This window comes from Oxyura jamaicensis, chromosome 3 (assembly GCF_011077185.1).
Source record: "Oxyura jamaicensis isolate SHBP4307 breed ruddy duck chromosome 3, BPBGC_Ojam_1.0, whole genome shotgun sequence".
Taxonomy (NCBI): domain Eukaryota; kingdom Metazoa; phylum Chordata; class Aves; order Anseriformes; family Anatidae; genus Oxyura; species Oxyura jamaicensis.
Genome location: NC_048895.1, coordinates 26,638,714 through 26,653,943, shown reverse-complemented (window position 1 = coordinate 26,653,943; position 15,230 = coordinate 26,638,714). Strand labels below are relative to the sequence as shown.

General features: G+C 34.4%; 1 protein-coding gene across 1 annotated transcript in view; it reads left to right on the top strand.

Annotated features, from left to right (window-relative positions):
- The window catches only part of BTBD9 (BTB domain containing 9), a 141,138-nt gene that overhangs the window by 6,727 nt on the left and 119,181 nt on the right, over positions 1 to 15,230 (top strand). The window contains exons 3-7 of the mRNA XM_035320217.1: positions 857 to 1,067; positions 2,196 to 2,559; positions 4,301 to 4,565; positions 6,789 to 7,008; positions 10,593 to 10,712. Coding sequence (XP_035176108.1) covers positions 857 to 1,067; positions 2,196 to 2,559; positions 4,301 to 4,565; positions 6,789 to 7,008; positions 10,593 to 10,712 — 1,180 coding nt within the window. The remainder of the gene's footprint in view (positions 1 to 856; positions 1,068 to 2,195; positions 2,560 to 4,300; positions 4,566 to 6,788; positions 7,009 to 10,592; positions 10,713 to 15,230) is intronic.

The window sequence follows — 15,230 nt, the reverse complement described above, 5'->3', positions numbered from 1 at the left end:
TCCTGATACTCTTGCCACTGAGTCTGTGGAAAGCCTGCAGAAAGGTTGCAGAAATAAGCCAAAAATAACATAAAGACTAAAACCTCTTGTGAATTAAGTAGCAGCAAAATAATTCCATAGAACTGTATTGTTTCATAAATTAGAAAAGTCTTCTACATTTATGACTGAGAGGTATTTGTGGTTTAATTGGTTTAATTTTCTTAAATATTTAAGGGATCAAGATAACTGAGTAGAAAGAGTAAGAAAAATGTACATTGTAAAGCTTTGCTTTTTGACAGACTTCATTTGTTAATAGTTACAAGTTATCCCTAATTCTTCATTTTCTCCCAGTTCTGGAAAGCTGATTGGAATTCTGCAAGAATGGATTATAAACACTGCTGGTTTATAAATTTTACTTATTATAAACTCACTGATTTTAGTAGAGACTTCGGAGTTAAGACTAAGCTTAATTAGCCAAATCATTTATTTCTCTTTAATTATGTGCATTTTAATTCAGACAAAAATTGGTTTCTAATGGTAATTGTAATTTAAATTGTTTAATTTTTAATTAAATTAAATTTTAATTCATTTTTTGGAAGTTTTTTTTTTTTTAAGTAAATGGTTTGACAAAAGAACAAGGTGATGGAATTCTCTGAAATATATGTATATATATATATATATATATATATTATGACCAGAATTGTTGATTTAAGCTGCACTAAGTCCTGTTGTAAATGAACTTCAATAGAAAACCTCTGTGTTTCATTTTCCTTGTAATATATGGGAACTTAGACTTTTTCATAATTGCAGCTTGATCTTTGCCATTTCTAAATATTTCTGCTCTTTATACTCTTAGTTGTTTTCTTTTTCTCTTTAGGCTACCAATATCCCCATCCCTCAAAGATGAGTAACAGCCATCCACTTCGTCCTTACACAGCTGTGGGTGAGATTGACCATGTTCACATTCTGTCAGAGCATATCGGTGCTCTGATGAATGGCGAAGAATATAGCGACGTTACCTTTATAGTGGAAAAGAAACGTTTTCCAGCACACAGAGTGATCCTGGCTGCTAGGTGCCATTATTTCAGGTGAAGTACAGCTTTTTGGCAGGCTCACAGGAAATTTTCATGCAGATAAGATAAACATTGTTTCTCTATGAACTTTTCAGTGTGTAATCATCTGTCCATTGAGTGTGACCTTTTCTCTGTGAATGTTTCCAAGCACTTCAAATCATTGTGTCCAGATATAAAAAGATAAATACCATGTCATGATGTTATTCTTTTGACCTTCATTAAATTGGACTGTGAAGTTATTTTCACAAATTCAAGAGAAAGGTAACTTTGGAACAGAAAATTCTGCTGTAACATTGTTTTGATTTCTCAGAGCATGGATGGCGTGCTTCTGTGAAATACATTAATTAGAAAGTTTACTTTTGACACATTGAAATTAAGTATTCAAAAAGGTCTGGTTGATTCAGGTTAGAATATTTATTTGAAAACCAGGAATAATACCAAACCAGCTTTTTTGAAGAACTGGGCATTTTTCAATCTAAACAGAATTAGTAGGACTTCCTCATGATCTTTTTCCACTTAGTTTTGTTAGAGGGTTAAGTTAATAACTAAACCAAGATTGAATGCAAATTGTGTTCAAACATACCACACACACACACACAAAATAATAAAATGTGGGTATGTTGAATTGTTTTCTTACTTTCTCAAGATTCAGGACATCATCAAGGTTTCTGTGTGTTGATTTTAGCAAATCTCAGGATTTTTGATCCTTTATTCCTTACTGTAATCTGTAAATGCTATTGTGGTGATGAACTAGTTGTTTCATTTGTTTTTCCACATTTTTTAAATCACTGATAGCACTATCTTAAAAAAAAAAAATCAACAGCAACAAAAAAATCCTAGCTGAATGGTATCTGAATTTCTGCTTTGCGAACTATTGCTCAAAGCAGAGATGGAGCAAGTGTTCTCTAGGATAAAAGCATGATGCATTAGGCTATTATTCTGTTCCTGTGCAGCTGCTTTCAGGGAGAGCTCCACTTTAAATGCCAAGCATAAGGCTTTTTCTTTTGCAGTTTCTTAATGTGTGTTCCCATTCCATCCCCTCTGTTGTAACTTGCCATTTTATTTCTTTCTATTTTTGCCTGCTTTGTTAGTAATGCAGATATTATCAGGATATAAGTTTCTCAAATTTTATCTTCCTTATAGAGCATTATTGTACGGTGGAATGAGAGAATCTCAGCCTGAAGCAGAAATTCCTCTTCAGGACACCACTGCAGAAGCATTTACCATGCTGCTGAAGTATATTTACACTGGTCGTGCTACACTACGAGATGAGAAAGAGGAAGTCCTCCTAGACTTCCTAAGCCTGGCACATAAATATGGGTTTCCAGAGCTGGAGGATTCCACATCTGAGTATCTTTGCACCATACTTAATATTCAGAATGTCTGTATGACATTTGATGTTGCCAGTCTTTATTCCCTCCCAAAATTAACTTTTATGTGCTGTATGTTCATGGATAGAAATGCCCAGGAGGTGCTCTCCAGTGAAGGCTTCCTGTCACTTTCTAAGGTATGTCTCCTGTTAGTATTTGTTTTCCCCAGGAATGTTAATTTTAAGCTGTATACACTTCATGATAAAATAATAATAGGGATATAAAATACAAGCTTATAGGTTTGATAATAGGTGTCACTTCATACTAGTGAAATTGAGGCAGTTGGAAGTATTCAAGCCAAGCTGAAGTGAAAATTCTGGTGATCCTTTCTGAACTTTTTAGGTATTTAATTCTGACCAGTCAGTATAGCTAAATACGAGAATATTTTAATAGGTGGGAGCGGGTAGCTTAATCTTGCCTTCTTTGTTTTAATCAGTCCTTGACGTCCTTGGTTTCTGAATACTGCATCATGGTTATAAAGTAAAGATAAGATAGCAGAAGGTATTCCATTCTGTTAATTGTTTGATATAGGCGGACTCTATGATGGGAGATTTTCTACAGTGTAAACTAGAGTATCGCAGGGTTTGGTATGATTTATATTGCTGATCATTGTCATGTTCTGATATCATGTAATATGGTTGTGTTGTAGGGTGTGGGTTTTGCTGTTTTTTCTCTGTTGTATTTATTCTTGTTAGATGCATATATATTTGTGCTGGAGTCAGGCAATCCTATGCTACTGAAATTTTCCACTTGCTCTGGAATGGCTTTTGACCTGGATATAATAGTGGTAAAGTGTTTTTAAGTGGTGTTCACGTGAAGCAGCAGGGCATCTTGAATGAATGATGGTTTAATTTTATTTTAAAAAAGAAGAAAGTGTTAAAAGTATTAGTGCAAAAGCTGTGATGGGTCTGTTCCCTGAACAAGTACAAGACATTCTGCTCTGCTGACTAGCTTACTAGCTGAGTGGGGAAAAGATGCTTTTTCCCTGCTGTATTCTGTCACATGCAGTTTATTAAATCCGTGCTCTGAGAACATGTTTTCAATTTAAAAAAAAATAAAAAAAAAATCTCATTCATCAGGAAACATGTACTTTCTAAAATCTTTATCACAGCCAATCCTGGCATATAAAAGATACTTGTCCTTTTCTGAGGCAGACTCCTAATTATTGTGCTTGCTAAATGAAAATCAAAAACCATTCAGTTCTTTTTGTTCTCATTTTGCTATTTGTTGGTTATTTGTATGAGTAAGGGTCAGTCAGGTTTTTACCTGATGATACCAAGTTGGTCCCAAGAGAGAGGGGCAGGGGAAACAAATGCTCAAGTAGTTAAAAATGGTTTTAAAGGCGATTCCAAGCCACAGATGATTTTTTGCATCTGTCATCTTAATCAGCTTTAGCTTAAAGGAATGCTTTGAACCATGCTACTAAATCCCCAAAGCATCAGTTCTTATATTCCTAATTATTTTAAATTTGCTTGTATAACTTAAGTTGGAATAAAATTGATTTGAATAGTTTTCCACATTGCCTTTATGTCTTATTTCTCGTAGTGGATTAGTATTTTTCCTTAATATATACTTAAGAAATTAAAACAAGCCATAAATGCAGTACTGAAACTGAAGATTAGGTCTACGTGAGGAGTTCCGTTAGTGCAGTTGCTATAGACTAACGAAATGTTTTGTGTGCGTTTGTGTGTTTTGAATCTGAGATACAAGATTCAAATTCAGGAATCTTGAGGGGGCTTTTGCTTCTACTGTGGACTTACTGTTTCAAGTAGTCACTCCTTTTTAATATGTGGAAGTTAAATAACCTGATAAATTTTAAGAAGAAATAAATAAAAGTATAATAAAATACAGCTATTTTTTCTTTGATCTCTTTTCCAGGCTGCTCTTCTAAGTATTGTATTGAGGGACTCTTTTGCAGCTCCTGAGAAGGATATTTTCCAAGCCTTGATGAATTGGTGTAAACATAACCCCAAGGAAAACCATGCTGAAATTATGCAAGCAGTGCGTTTGCCACTAATGAGTCTAACAGAACTGCTAAATGTTGTAAGACCTTCTGGACTGTTGTCACCAGATGCCATCTTAGATGCCATTAAGATTCGTTCTGAGAGTCGGGACATGGACCTCAACTACAGGGGCATGTTAAGTAAGCATCCTTTTTTTTTTTTTTTTTTTTCCTCCTCATTTAGTGACTGATGGACTACAGTTCTACAGTTGTCTGGATGAAGTGGTTAATGTGTTCTTTGAGTTTTTGTCTATTGCTGTATGTTTTTGAAAGGCTTGCATAATGAAATGTCTTGTTATGTAACATTCTTGACTTTGGTGTTCCTCAAATGGGAAATAACATTAGTCAGCATATTTTCTTGTTTTTTGTCTCAGGTTTTGCTCAAACACATACATCATTATAAGAATGTATTTTCCTTGAGGAAATTGTATTTTAATGGAAAATCCTTTGCAAAAACAATGAACAAAAATGCTTTGGCTGTGGGCTATATGGAATTTCAATGATTTTACGTTGATGCTGACTTTCATACATATTTTCTCCAGTATTTTTTATTTTTCTGTTATTTTTTATGTTTGTCCAAATAATATAAACAGCTCTTCCAAATTGTGTAAAGGAGGTATAAAAAGCATGAGAAGCCTTTTGTTTAACTTCTTATCTGTGCTGTCTATTAATTCAACAGGAATATCTGATGTTGAGCTTTTTAAAAATACCGTTACTTTGCATATAATATGGGATGTATAGATAGTATTTTTCCTACAGAAGAATAACATTAAATATTCCTTGACAGCCTGCACTGTAGTCTGTCAGTCATCCAGGATGAGCCCTGAAATAGAAAAGTGATTTTTTAGAACTACATTTTCCCTTAGAAGTTGGATATTAATATTTAGAAATCTGTGTTAATATTAGGATATTGTAAAAATCCTATGATACAAGACGTTCTGTTGACAGTCTAGCAGATAAATTTTATAAAGTTAAATGGTGTCTCCTTACTTCTTTTTCTGCCTTCTTACATCTCAATAATGTGCTCCTAATCTTGGAATTTCTAGCTTTGTCAAAATCACAGCTTTCGAAAGAATTGAATTTCTATGTTGTTTTAATATTAGTTCAAACCCTTGGGACTTTCTCTGTTTGCAGAAACATTGATGGTTACTTGCAATTTCATGGTTGTATATTAGTGCATTTGATATTTATATGTAGTGGTACTAAAATACAGTTAAAGTTGTATCACTGCAAATCCTGTTCTTTAGATAACAGAGATAACATTCTGTTAAAATTCATACTTCTCTTCCCAATGTGCCTGAAGAGTTCAGGGCAGACTTTCAATTATTTAATTTTTTAATGTTGAGATCATGTTTTCCAATTTCTGTCCTGAAACAAAACTCTTAACAATGTCTTTTTAGCAGGGTGGTTCATCACTGTGTTGTTTTGTAGTTGAGTTAGGGATCATTATCCCCAGTTGTCTCAATGGAAGACTTGTTCTTAGGATAAACACATTTATTACTCTGAAATGCAGGCATAAAAGGCTTGCTTTAATGTCTTAGTTCAAAGCCTAAGAAGCCAGTAGGAAATTTCCCATAAACTTCACTAGTCTTTTGGTCAGGTTCATTTAGCTTTACGGAGTATTGGAAGCTTGTATAGTTATCAAAATAGCTTGTATTAACTGTACCACTCTATATACTGCTCTGCATATTCCATCAGCTATACCTCTGCACATTCATGATTTCTCCATGTCTTGAGCATTTAATGAGCTTTTAGTTTCCTCTCCCTCCCCCCCCGAAATAAAGGGGCTTAAAAAAGGGCTCAAATGTGATGAGAGGTAAGGTGAAAGGTGAGGAGAAACTAAATGGACCAAAAATTTCAAACCAGGAGGAAAATGACTATTGAATAAGGAAGGCACGCATGAATTCTGTAAAATTGTGAGACACTAAGAATACAGGGACTATACTAGTAAATGATCACTACTTTTACTGTGCAAGGGCTAGGTGGCATCAAATGAAATGGAAGAACAAAAAATTCTAAAATGTGTTTTCAAAATGCGCAATTATCTTGTGGTCATAATTCTACATTATGAGATTGTTAAATAAAACAGCTTTTATTAAGGCAGTGAAAATAATTTGTGAAGTATACTATTCTTGGCTGGAAACTGAGCTGCAGAGTGCTGGAAGGAATGGATTTACAGGAGCGGTATTACTTTGCACTGGCTCTGTTTTTTTCTTCTTTCTTTGAGCATGTGTTTGTAGCCACCATTGCAGAAACGACACGGGCAGTAAATCTTCAATCCAACCTAATACAGTTAATGTTCAGAACATCTAATTTGCATGATGAGAGTATAATTACTAAGCAGTTATTTCCGTTTCTTCTTAGTACCAGGAGAAAATATTGCAACAATGAAGTATGGAGCCCAGGTTGTAAAAGGGGAGCTGAAGTCTGCTTTATTAGATGGGGACACTCAAAACTATGACTTGGATCATGGCTTTTCTCGACACCCGATCGATGATGACTGCCGTTCTGGTATTGAAATTAAACTAGGCCAGCCGTCAATAATCAACCACATACGAATACTCCTGTGGGACAGAGATAGTCGGTAGGTGCCACACTAACATAACAAAGGAAGGTGATGCATTTTTTCTTGTGATAACATATAAATGCAAATTATTCATAAATGTTTTATAGAAACAGCATGATACAGTGTTGGAGGTGGCAGTGGCAGGTTTTATTTGAAAAGGCTGGTTTTTAAATACAGTTTTGGTTACTTACACGACAGACCTTATTTTGTGAGATAAAAGTATCTCGTAATATTTCAGTGTGTTCTCAGTGTTTTCATTAAATATTTTATATCACTATTGGAAGCTTACATTGTTTAAATAGTTTCAATTAATAATAGTTTAATTAACAGCTTTAATTTGTTTTTCTATTTGCCACTTAATATCCGCTTGCTCTAATTCTTGCCACTTACTCTAATTCTTTTGCAGAATGTTTTCAGATAGTATGTCCTAGACACTAAAGGAATGTTTGTTTAAAGTTTTTCAATATCAAAATTGTTAAGAAATACCATATTTTCAACAATAAATCAGAGAATAAAAAATTATTTAGAATAGGATTTGCCTGCTAACTGCAGTAGTTAGTAGAAGCCACTTTGTAGTGGGACTGGTGAAGTATGAATTATCATGGATGCCTTAGCCAGTTTATGCTCAGCTTCTTTAGATTACTATGGGAAGCATGAAAGATCAAATTATGCATACTTGAACAAATGAGTGACTGTTTAAGCAGGAAAATTTCAAGGCTCTTTTTATCTTACAAATGTAATATATTCATTTTATAATATGCTATCATAAAAATTTTGCAATTTAGAAGACATCTCATGCAGGTATTTATACTCATTTTTCTATTTAAATGAAAACAAAAACCAAAGCTATTTATACTTTGCCACCTTTCTGATAAGAGGTTGATTTTTATGTAATTTCAAATTAACAGTTTAGAATTGCAAAACAGTTATACTTTTTCTTAACTAAGCTGTGTTATTTTAGAACAGGAGGCATTCTATGGATTTTAATTTTTACTGTTTTGGTAAATTAAAATTTATTTAAAATATGAATTACAGTTATTAATTATTCAAAACAAGCTGCATGAACTTATAGCTATTTGAACTTACAGTTATTTGAAGTTCTGATTCAGTTCAGCTGAAACTTATACTTCTCTTTTCCTTTTGGAAAGAATGAATATTAAACTTTCAAAGGTTCAAGGTACAACTTCTCACAATATTAAACTATTTGTCACAGAAGATCAACTAAGAAAACCCAGTATTTAATAAAATTTTAAAAAGTATTAGAGCTATTAATAACGAGTAGTTCTCTTGCAATTTCAGAGAGCTTGTAACTGGTAAGATGCCCCTCATCTGCAAGGCATATATCAGCTGATGAAACTCAGGGTGGAAAAAGCTTTCTCCTTGGGAAAACTTATATAAAAGTGTTGTTTTTTTTTGTAGAACTAACCATTGTTGGTGGCAGAATTGGACGAGATGAACCTCTTTTTATCTTCATAAAATACTGAGGTTACAGTGGTTTAGTGGTTTCATATCTGTGGTTTTTTTTTTGCTGTTGTTTCCTGCGGTAAATATTATTGGACTTTCTCTTGCTTCTCATTAGGTATAACACCTGAATTTCATTTGTGCTTGTTGTTGTTCGTTTGTTTTTTCTTCCAGTAGCTCAACTGTCTTAAGATAAATGCACAAGGAAGCATTTATAGTACTGGGTCCAACTGTGGGCTTTGTCCAGTATATCGTTAATATATTGGAGTGAGTTCAGCAAAAGGGCACCAAGATGATGAGGGTTTGAGCACGTGATGTACAAGGAGATTCTGAGAGAACTTCTTCCATTTTGAGAGGAAGAGGAGGGATGTTATTGCTGTCTTCACCTATTTAATGGAAGAATATAGGGCTAGGCTCTTGTCAAAACTGTGTGCTGAGAGGGCAAAGGGCAGTAGACATGAGCAGCAATGAGGGAAATTCATATTAAACATTAGGAAAAAAATCATAATGGGGACAGTCGAACTTGGGAAGGGTTTGCACAGAGAAGTTCTGGGTGTCAGTCCTTAGATGTATGCAGAAATTAACCAGCCAAGACCCTAAGCAACCTGCTCTGTTGGCATTGCTTTGACTGTAGGGTTGGGCAAGTGTCTAGAGATCCCTTCCAACTTATATTATTCTTTTATTTTGAGAATTGCCAGCCACTCATCTACATCTTTCTCATGGGATACATAAATAATCTTTCTAAGGAGATGATTTAGCAACTGTACAAGTTTACTGTGGCTTCTTGTTGAACAGCTTTTTAAACTACTCATTCACTTCAGCTGTCTCTGTGAAGCTTTTAGCCTATTGGATATCTTTAAATAGGTAGTGTACATTCTTAATAAAAGTAAATACATGCTAACAGGTATGTTTTGCATCTATAATTTAGAGGTGTTATTAACAGATGAATCTTAGTTACAAAAGTGTAAAGGAGACTAGCTGTACAAATTATCTCTGCAAAAAAGTTGCCATTCTTAAGAAAAGATAAGGCATTTTGTTTTATTTTTTAGATAATTTTTGTTTGCTTGGTATCTTGACACCCTCCCCTCTCCCCCCCCCCCCCCCCCCAAAAAAAAAAGGAAATGTATGTTGGTTAAAAATTTACATTATTCTAGTGGTGTGAGAACTCTAAATTCTCACCACACAGTAGATAGAAAGACTGGGATTTCACTGCTCAAACTCTGAAATGCTGACATCTAGTTTGGTCAAATATGCATAGGCTGGTAATAATCATGTTGCTGAAACACAGTGTGTTTATATGGGTTGTGAGTATTACACATCTGATTACTGTGAATGTGAAAGCTGATTATGAACTGACATCTTAAAGACCTTTCGAAGTGCATAAATTGATACTAAATGTTATCTAGAGGAGAGAAGAGTTTAAAACACAACACTTTAGGCCTCCTCCCCTCTAAGTCCCTATAGGGAAAAAATAAGATTAGTAATTGAAAGTAAACATAAACAAGAGGAACACGCATTGTGTTGTAGATATTTTTTGTTTTTATTTTTCATGAAGTAATTTTGGGTTGTATAAGTGATGCATCACTGGCTTAACAACATATCATAAACAGCTGAGATGGTCAAAAGTGGCCAAGAAGAACTTGATTGAGAAAAAGCTTATGCCACAAGGTAAAATAGTCCTCTTCAAGTAAAAGGTTTCAATTTGTTAAATCTTTTTTGATTTTCTTCATTCAATAGAAGGAAAGCAATAGAAATACCTTCATCACTAGTGTTTTGTATTCTTTCTGCATAGAATAAATCTAAAATAATAGTTTATGGCTAAATATGACGGAATTTGAAAGTTTTGATTGTGTTTTTTGAGAGGTGAAGGTCTTACCTGATTACAGCAGATTGTGAGTATTGGGATGTTTTAAGTCATTCTGAAAACATCTCTAAATATAACTGCATGTGAATTTGTTTTGAAAGCTAGTTTGGAATAGGGATCTTTCTTAGAGGTTTTAGATACGGGACTATGGGTAGCCTCCCTTTCAGCACAACTAAAAAATCCAGAAGAAATTGTAGAAGTTAATACCTAATATGTGACTGCTTGTGTTCTAACCACTCTTTTTTTTTTTTTTTTTTCTTTTGCTGACAATCCAAAGGTCTTACTCCTACTACATTGAAGTGTCCATGGATGAGTTAGACTGGATTCGAGTTATCGATCACTCTAAATACCTTTGTCGGTCCTGGCAGAGCCTGTATTTTCCTGCCCGTGTCTGCAGGTTAGTTCATCAATGTAATATTGCATGGCTGTCATTAGATAATGTGGACACCAGAGTAAGTTGCTCGGTTTTGCTTCTATATTATGTATTTCTGATGGTGTATCGTATGCACAACTTATATAAGCTGTCAAAAAAAACTCCCAACACTTGTCTATCTTGCATTTTGATATAGTTGATAAATTACAGGCATCCTGTTTTGAAAACTCTAATTCTTCTACCTCTAGCCTTGTATCTCTTTTTTCTTCTTACTCTCTTTTTAATTATTATTTTGAGTCATACTCTCTTTTCCTTTTGCATCTGCATTCTGACAACAATGATGTTTTTTTCACTTGGTAGTAAACATCATTCCTTGACTGCCAATTTTTTTAAATGGTTTTAAATACTTGCTATACAACTTGGTAATGTATTTTCTGTATTTTACATGTTTTCTGTTGCATAGAAAGAGTATTTTTCACAGTTACAAAAGAGAGAAAGAGGAGAATTAAGATGAAGGAGGTTTGAGCAATTATAAGTGGAAAACAAAGCACCTATGTGGGCTTAATCATTATTGAGGTGATGGTGTCTTTTTGTTGGAGGTGCTGGGAATTCTGGAAAAAGCTTGTGGTCACACTGAAGCTGTCCTATCCAAAAACTGTAAAACAGAGAAACCATAATCTGTAGATTCCAGAGGTGTTATGATCACTATGCTTTGTATCGTAGACCCAGTGTTGTAGTAATTATTCTGTAGACACAGACTTCTTAATCATTTAGCAATTAATGGAATCACCAAGGAAGGGAAGCACTTTTTTTTCCTCAAAGAGTGGCCTCTTGCTCTGATCTTCACTGCTCTGCAACATGGAATTGCAGACAAACTGTTGTAGCGTATGTGGAAAAAATCTAGTGGGTCGTTTGTATGCCCCTTCTCAGGTAACTTTTTCTCAGCCTCCCTCTTGCTTTAGTAGTCTCATACTAAATGTAACTGGCTTCAAATTTATTTTTCCTGATGTGGACAAATCCATCTTCACTTCTTCCCTGAAAGCTCTATGAGTCTTACTTTACTCTTTTCTCACTCTGAGATTGTAGATGTCCTCTAGTTTGTATCTGTTTGATAAATCTTGGCTTAAAGGTGTCTCTGTTAAATCATCCATCAATGATGAAATGCCTCATGGAGTTTATAGATGTGTTTTGTTTTGTCTGGTTTTGTTTTTCTTGTGACCTTAACTTAGTACAAAGTGGACAGCTTGTTACTAAGGACAGTGGTTTTTGATTCCATCATGTTAACAAAATTTGAAGAGATCTAGGGTGTTGTGGCAGGACTTTTCTTAATCTTCTTTCAAAAGGACAGCCATTCTATGGCTTCATCCAAAGACTTGTCCAAAATTGATTTTCTATTTCAACATTAGTTTGTCTGCTTGTCATAAAGCAGAGTTCTTTATGGCATCACTGTATAGGATAACTTTTTGAGGAGTAAGGGAGAGCTGGAGAACTAAGTTTATTGGCTGTGGTTTTAATATATACACTGTTTTTCAAAACAAGGGAGTGGAATGTGTCAGATTCTGTAGGTGTTGTTGAAGGACAGTGTGTTTGTATCTACTACACTAGAGCAATTGTTCAAACATAGATTATAAAGAGAAAATTAGCCCTGAAATGCTAGGCAACGTTAGTTTCCTTTTTGAGTCATCTTTCATATAAGTATTAGTTATGCAAGGTGAGAGCTGTCAAGAGCAATGTGTTCACCTGAGTTTTAAGGAGCAATTCAAGCATTTCATTAGGCAGAAAATATGTGAATGTATTTTCTATTCACATGTGTGCAGGGTTGGATTTTTGTTTGTTTTTTTTGAAAACCTTTCATTTTTCTCTTAGATGAGTCATTATCTATTTTCGAATCTATAGTCAATGTCTCTCACTAGCTGAATGAAAAAGATACAACTTTCTGGCAGTTAGTTGATGAATAAAATACATGCAATTTATATCACAATGAATAAACCAATGTAGTGTGCTTGGTAAGTTATTCATTGCATTATGTGTATTGCAGCCTTTACCATGACTGATTTTTGGTATATGAAGCGTTGTGAACACACATGCACAATACTTCTAGAGTTAGGGGCATTATTGTGCTTCCCATGAAAAATAATTTGTGGGGCATTGGTACATCAACTGAATGTTAACGCCTCCAATGAGGTGTTAACATAGGTAATGCTGTTTTGTATTTTAGCCTTTTCAGTTTTTCATCCTTTCATTTTTGTTTTGCAGTTTCGTCTTTGTTCTTTGTCCTAGATCACAAATTTTGAAAACCTCTTTAAAGCAATTACAAGAAAATGAAACCTTTGAGATTCCAAATCAAATGTAGCCATAAATGTAGCCACAAGGTGTCACTGTAATAAAAGTCTAAGACACCTAGGTTTTTTCTGTGTTTAAACTCCCTTTAGTGAAGCTGTTATTGCTAGTGTATGCTGTGCTTGTATCCTAAACTTCCCAGGTTTCTGGTACCGTTATGGTTTGTTGTTCTTAGCTGTAGAGAGAACCAGTACAGAGATTGTACATCAAGTCAGAAGGAAATTCTCCATTTGCTTTCCCATGTTTAATCTGCCATTGGATGATGCTGAGTTTTAATTGTGGGAGTAATGGTCCAACCAGACCAATTTATAATTTAAAAAGTAATTTGGCCAGTAATGCCAGAATGTGAAAAAGATTGTGAGAAGGGGAAAAGGTCAAATTCTATCTGCATTTGCTATTTCTTTGTTGTCTTAGAGAAATGCTAACTGTAGAAAGTTCATTCTTTTTTCTTACTCTTCTTGAGATATTATAATGTGACTAATGAAAAGGAAATATTAATTACTACATAAATTCTTGTTCCTAAAGCATGTTTAAAAAACCCAACAAAAAAAAATGGTAGATGACTGTAGAAAAACACTGTAAACGTGGAAAATGTTTTGCGCTTTTTTGGCCTTTTTAAAATTTGTTTTAAACCAAAAAATATTGAGTTGTTATACAACTACTAATTCAACCAGCTAGTATTAGAATATATCCAAGGGCTTTGTGTTTCCCTTGAAATACTTGGCTGCTATAGAAACTATAGTGTAGAAATATTTTTACCTTAGATAGGTACGAAGCTGTGTATTAAATGTATTTATCAGTGCAGAGGGAATATCTTGCCTTTCCTTTTATTAAGCAATGATGATATTGGGGCGTTTTTTGTTCAGTGCCTCAAGAGTTTTTGGTACTAGTGATTACACCATTTGTAATCCTCTGACTGAGTGCAGGCATATAAAATTATAAACTCTGTCACTCCTGAGCTTTTGGTAGGGAGGGGGCCTAAATATATATATATTTTTTTAAAAAAGTGAATGCTTCAGTAGGAACACAGTTCTAAACTAAGGAATATTGGTAATCATGACCAGTTGTTTTGCAGATCCAGACATGCTTGAAAACAACATCTCTTTGTGTAGGTTAGACAGCGTTGAAACAGGAGAGGAGTTAACTCTTGAGGAAAAAGCAGTTGAAACACTTCCCTGGGTACATAAAATAAACTGAGAAGAAAACACCATCTGCAACTCGAACTCAGCACTAGCTTTTTTATGCAAGTAATTCGTCCTCCTCCCCATATACCCCCCGGTAGAGAAGGCTGGTGTTTACAGAAAGCACGCAGACATCCAAAAGGGACTGCTGAACATTGCTTTAACTTAAAATCCAACTCTGCTACGTCACTGACCTACCTGAAAAACACAGAGCAAGAGTTGTTGGCAGGAGCTCTAGTAAGGCCTTCAGAATGTCCAAAAACATCTGGAAAAAGAAGAGAAAAAAAAAAAGACTGCTATTAATATCCTTATAAAATGTCTTCTTGTGAATGCAATGATTAACCTTGGGCAACTGAAATATCTTTGCCTTAGTTACCACACTTGAGAAATACAAATGGTTACATAGGCAACGAGTTAATATGATTAGTTATTTTATTTGTACTGTGCTTTGGGAAGCATTAACTGCTGGAAAATATTTTATTTCTAACTGTGCAGATATACTGACATTTCAGAGTTTAGAAAAAAGTCTTGCTTGACAAGACAAACAAGGTTTTCTTCATCTCTGGATAACTGAATTCTTAAAATCTTTTCCAAATTCTAATACCGTATGCAGTACAGTGATAATGTAATGTAATGTACAGAGATAATTAAAAAATATCTTGATTTGTTCTACAAAAAAAATAGTATTAAAAGAAAATACTTTTGAAATGTCACTCCAGACCTTTGAGGGTTTACACTGCTATTATTTTGACAAATCAGCTTTTACTGCAAGCATGCAGGTTTCTGTCTTTTTATTTATTTATTTTTTGATTGTTTCTTTTGCTTGTTTCTCTGAGAGTGGAGGGAAGAGCTAAGCACTCTTTCTAGAAGGTGATCACACTGAGGAATCGTTCTTGGCATGTTTCCAATACCTTGCTTTTTAAACCTGTGAAATCCAAGGAAATTATTTCCTAACATCTCCATTTTAGTGGCTAGGTGCTGCTTGCTTATCTTTCTATCTTTCTATGTTTTTTCACTTTTT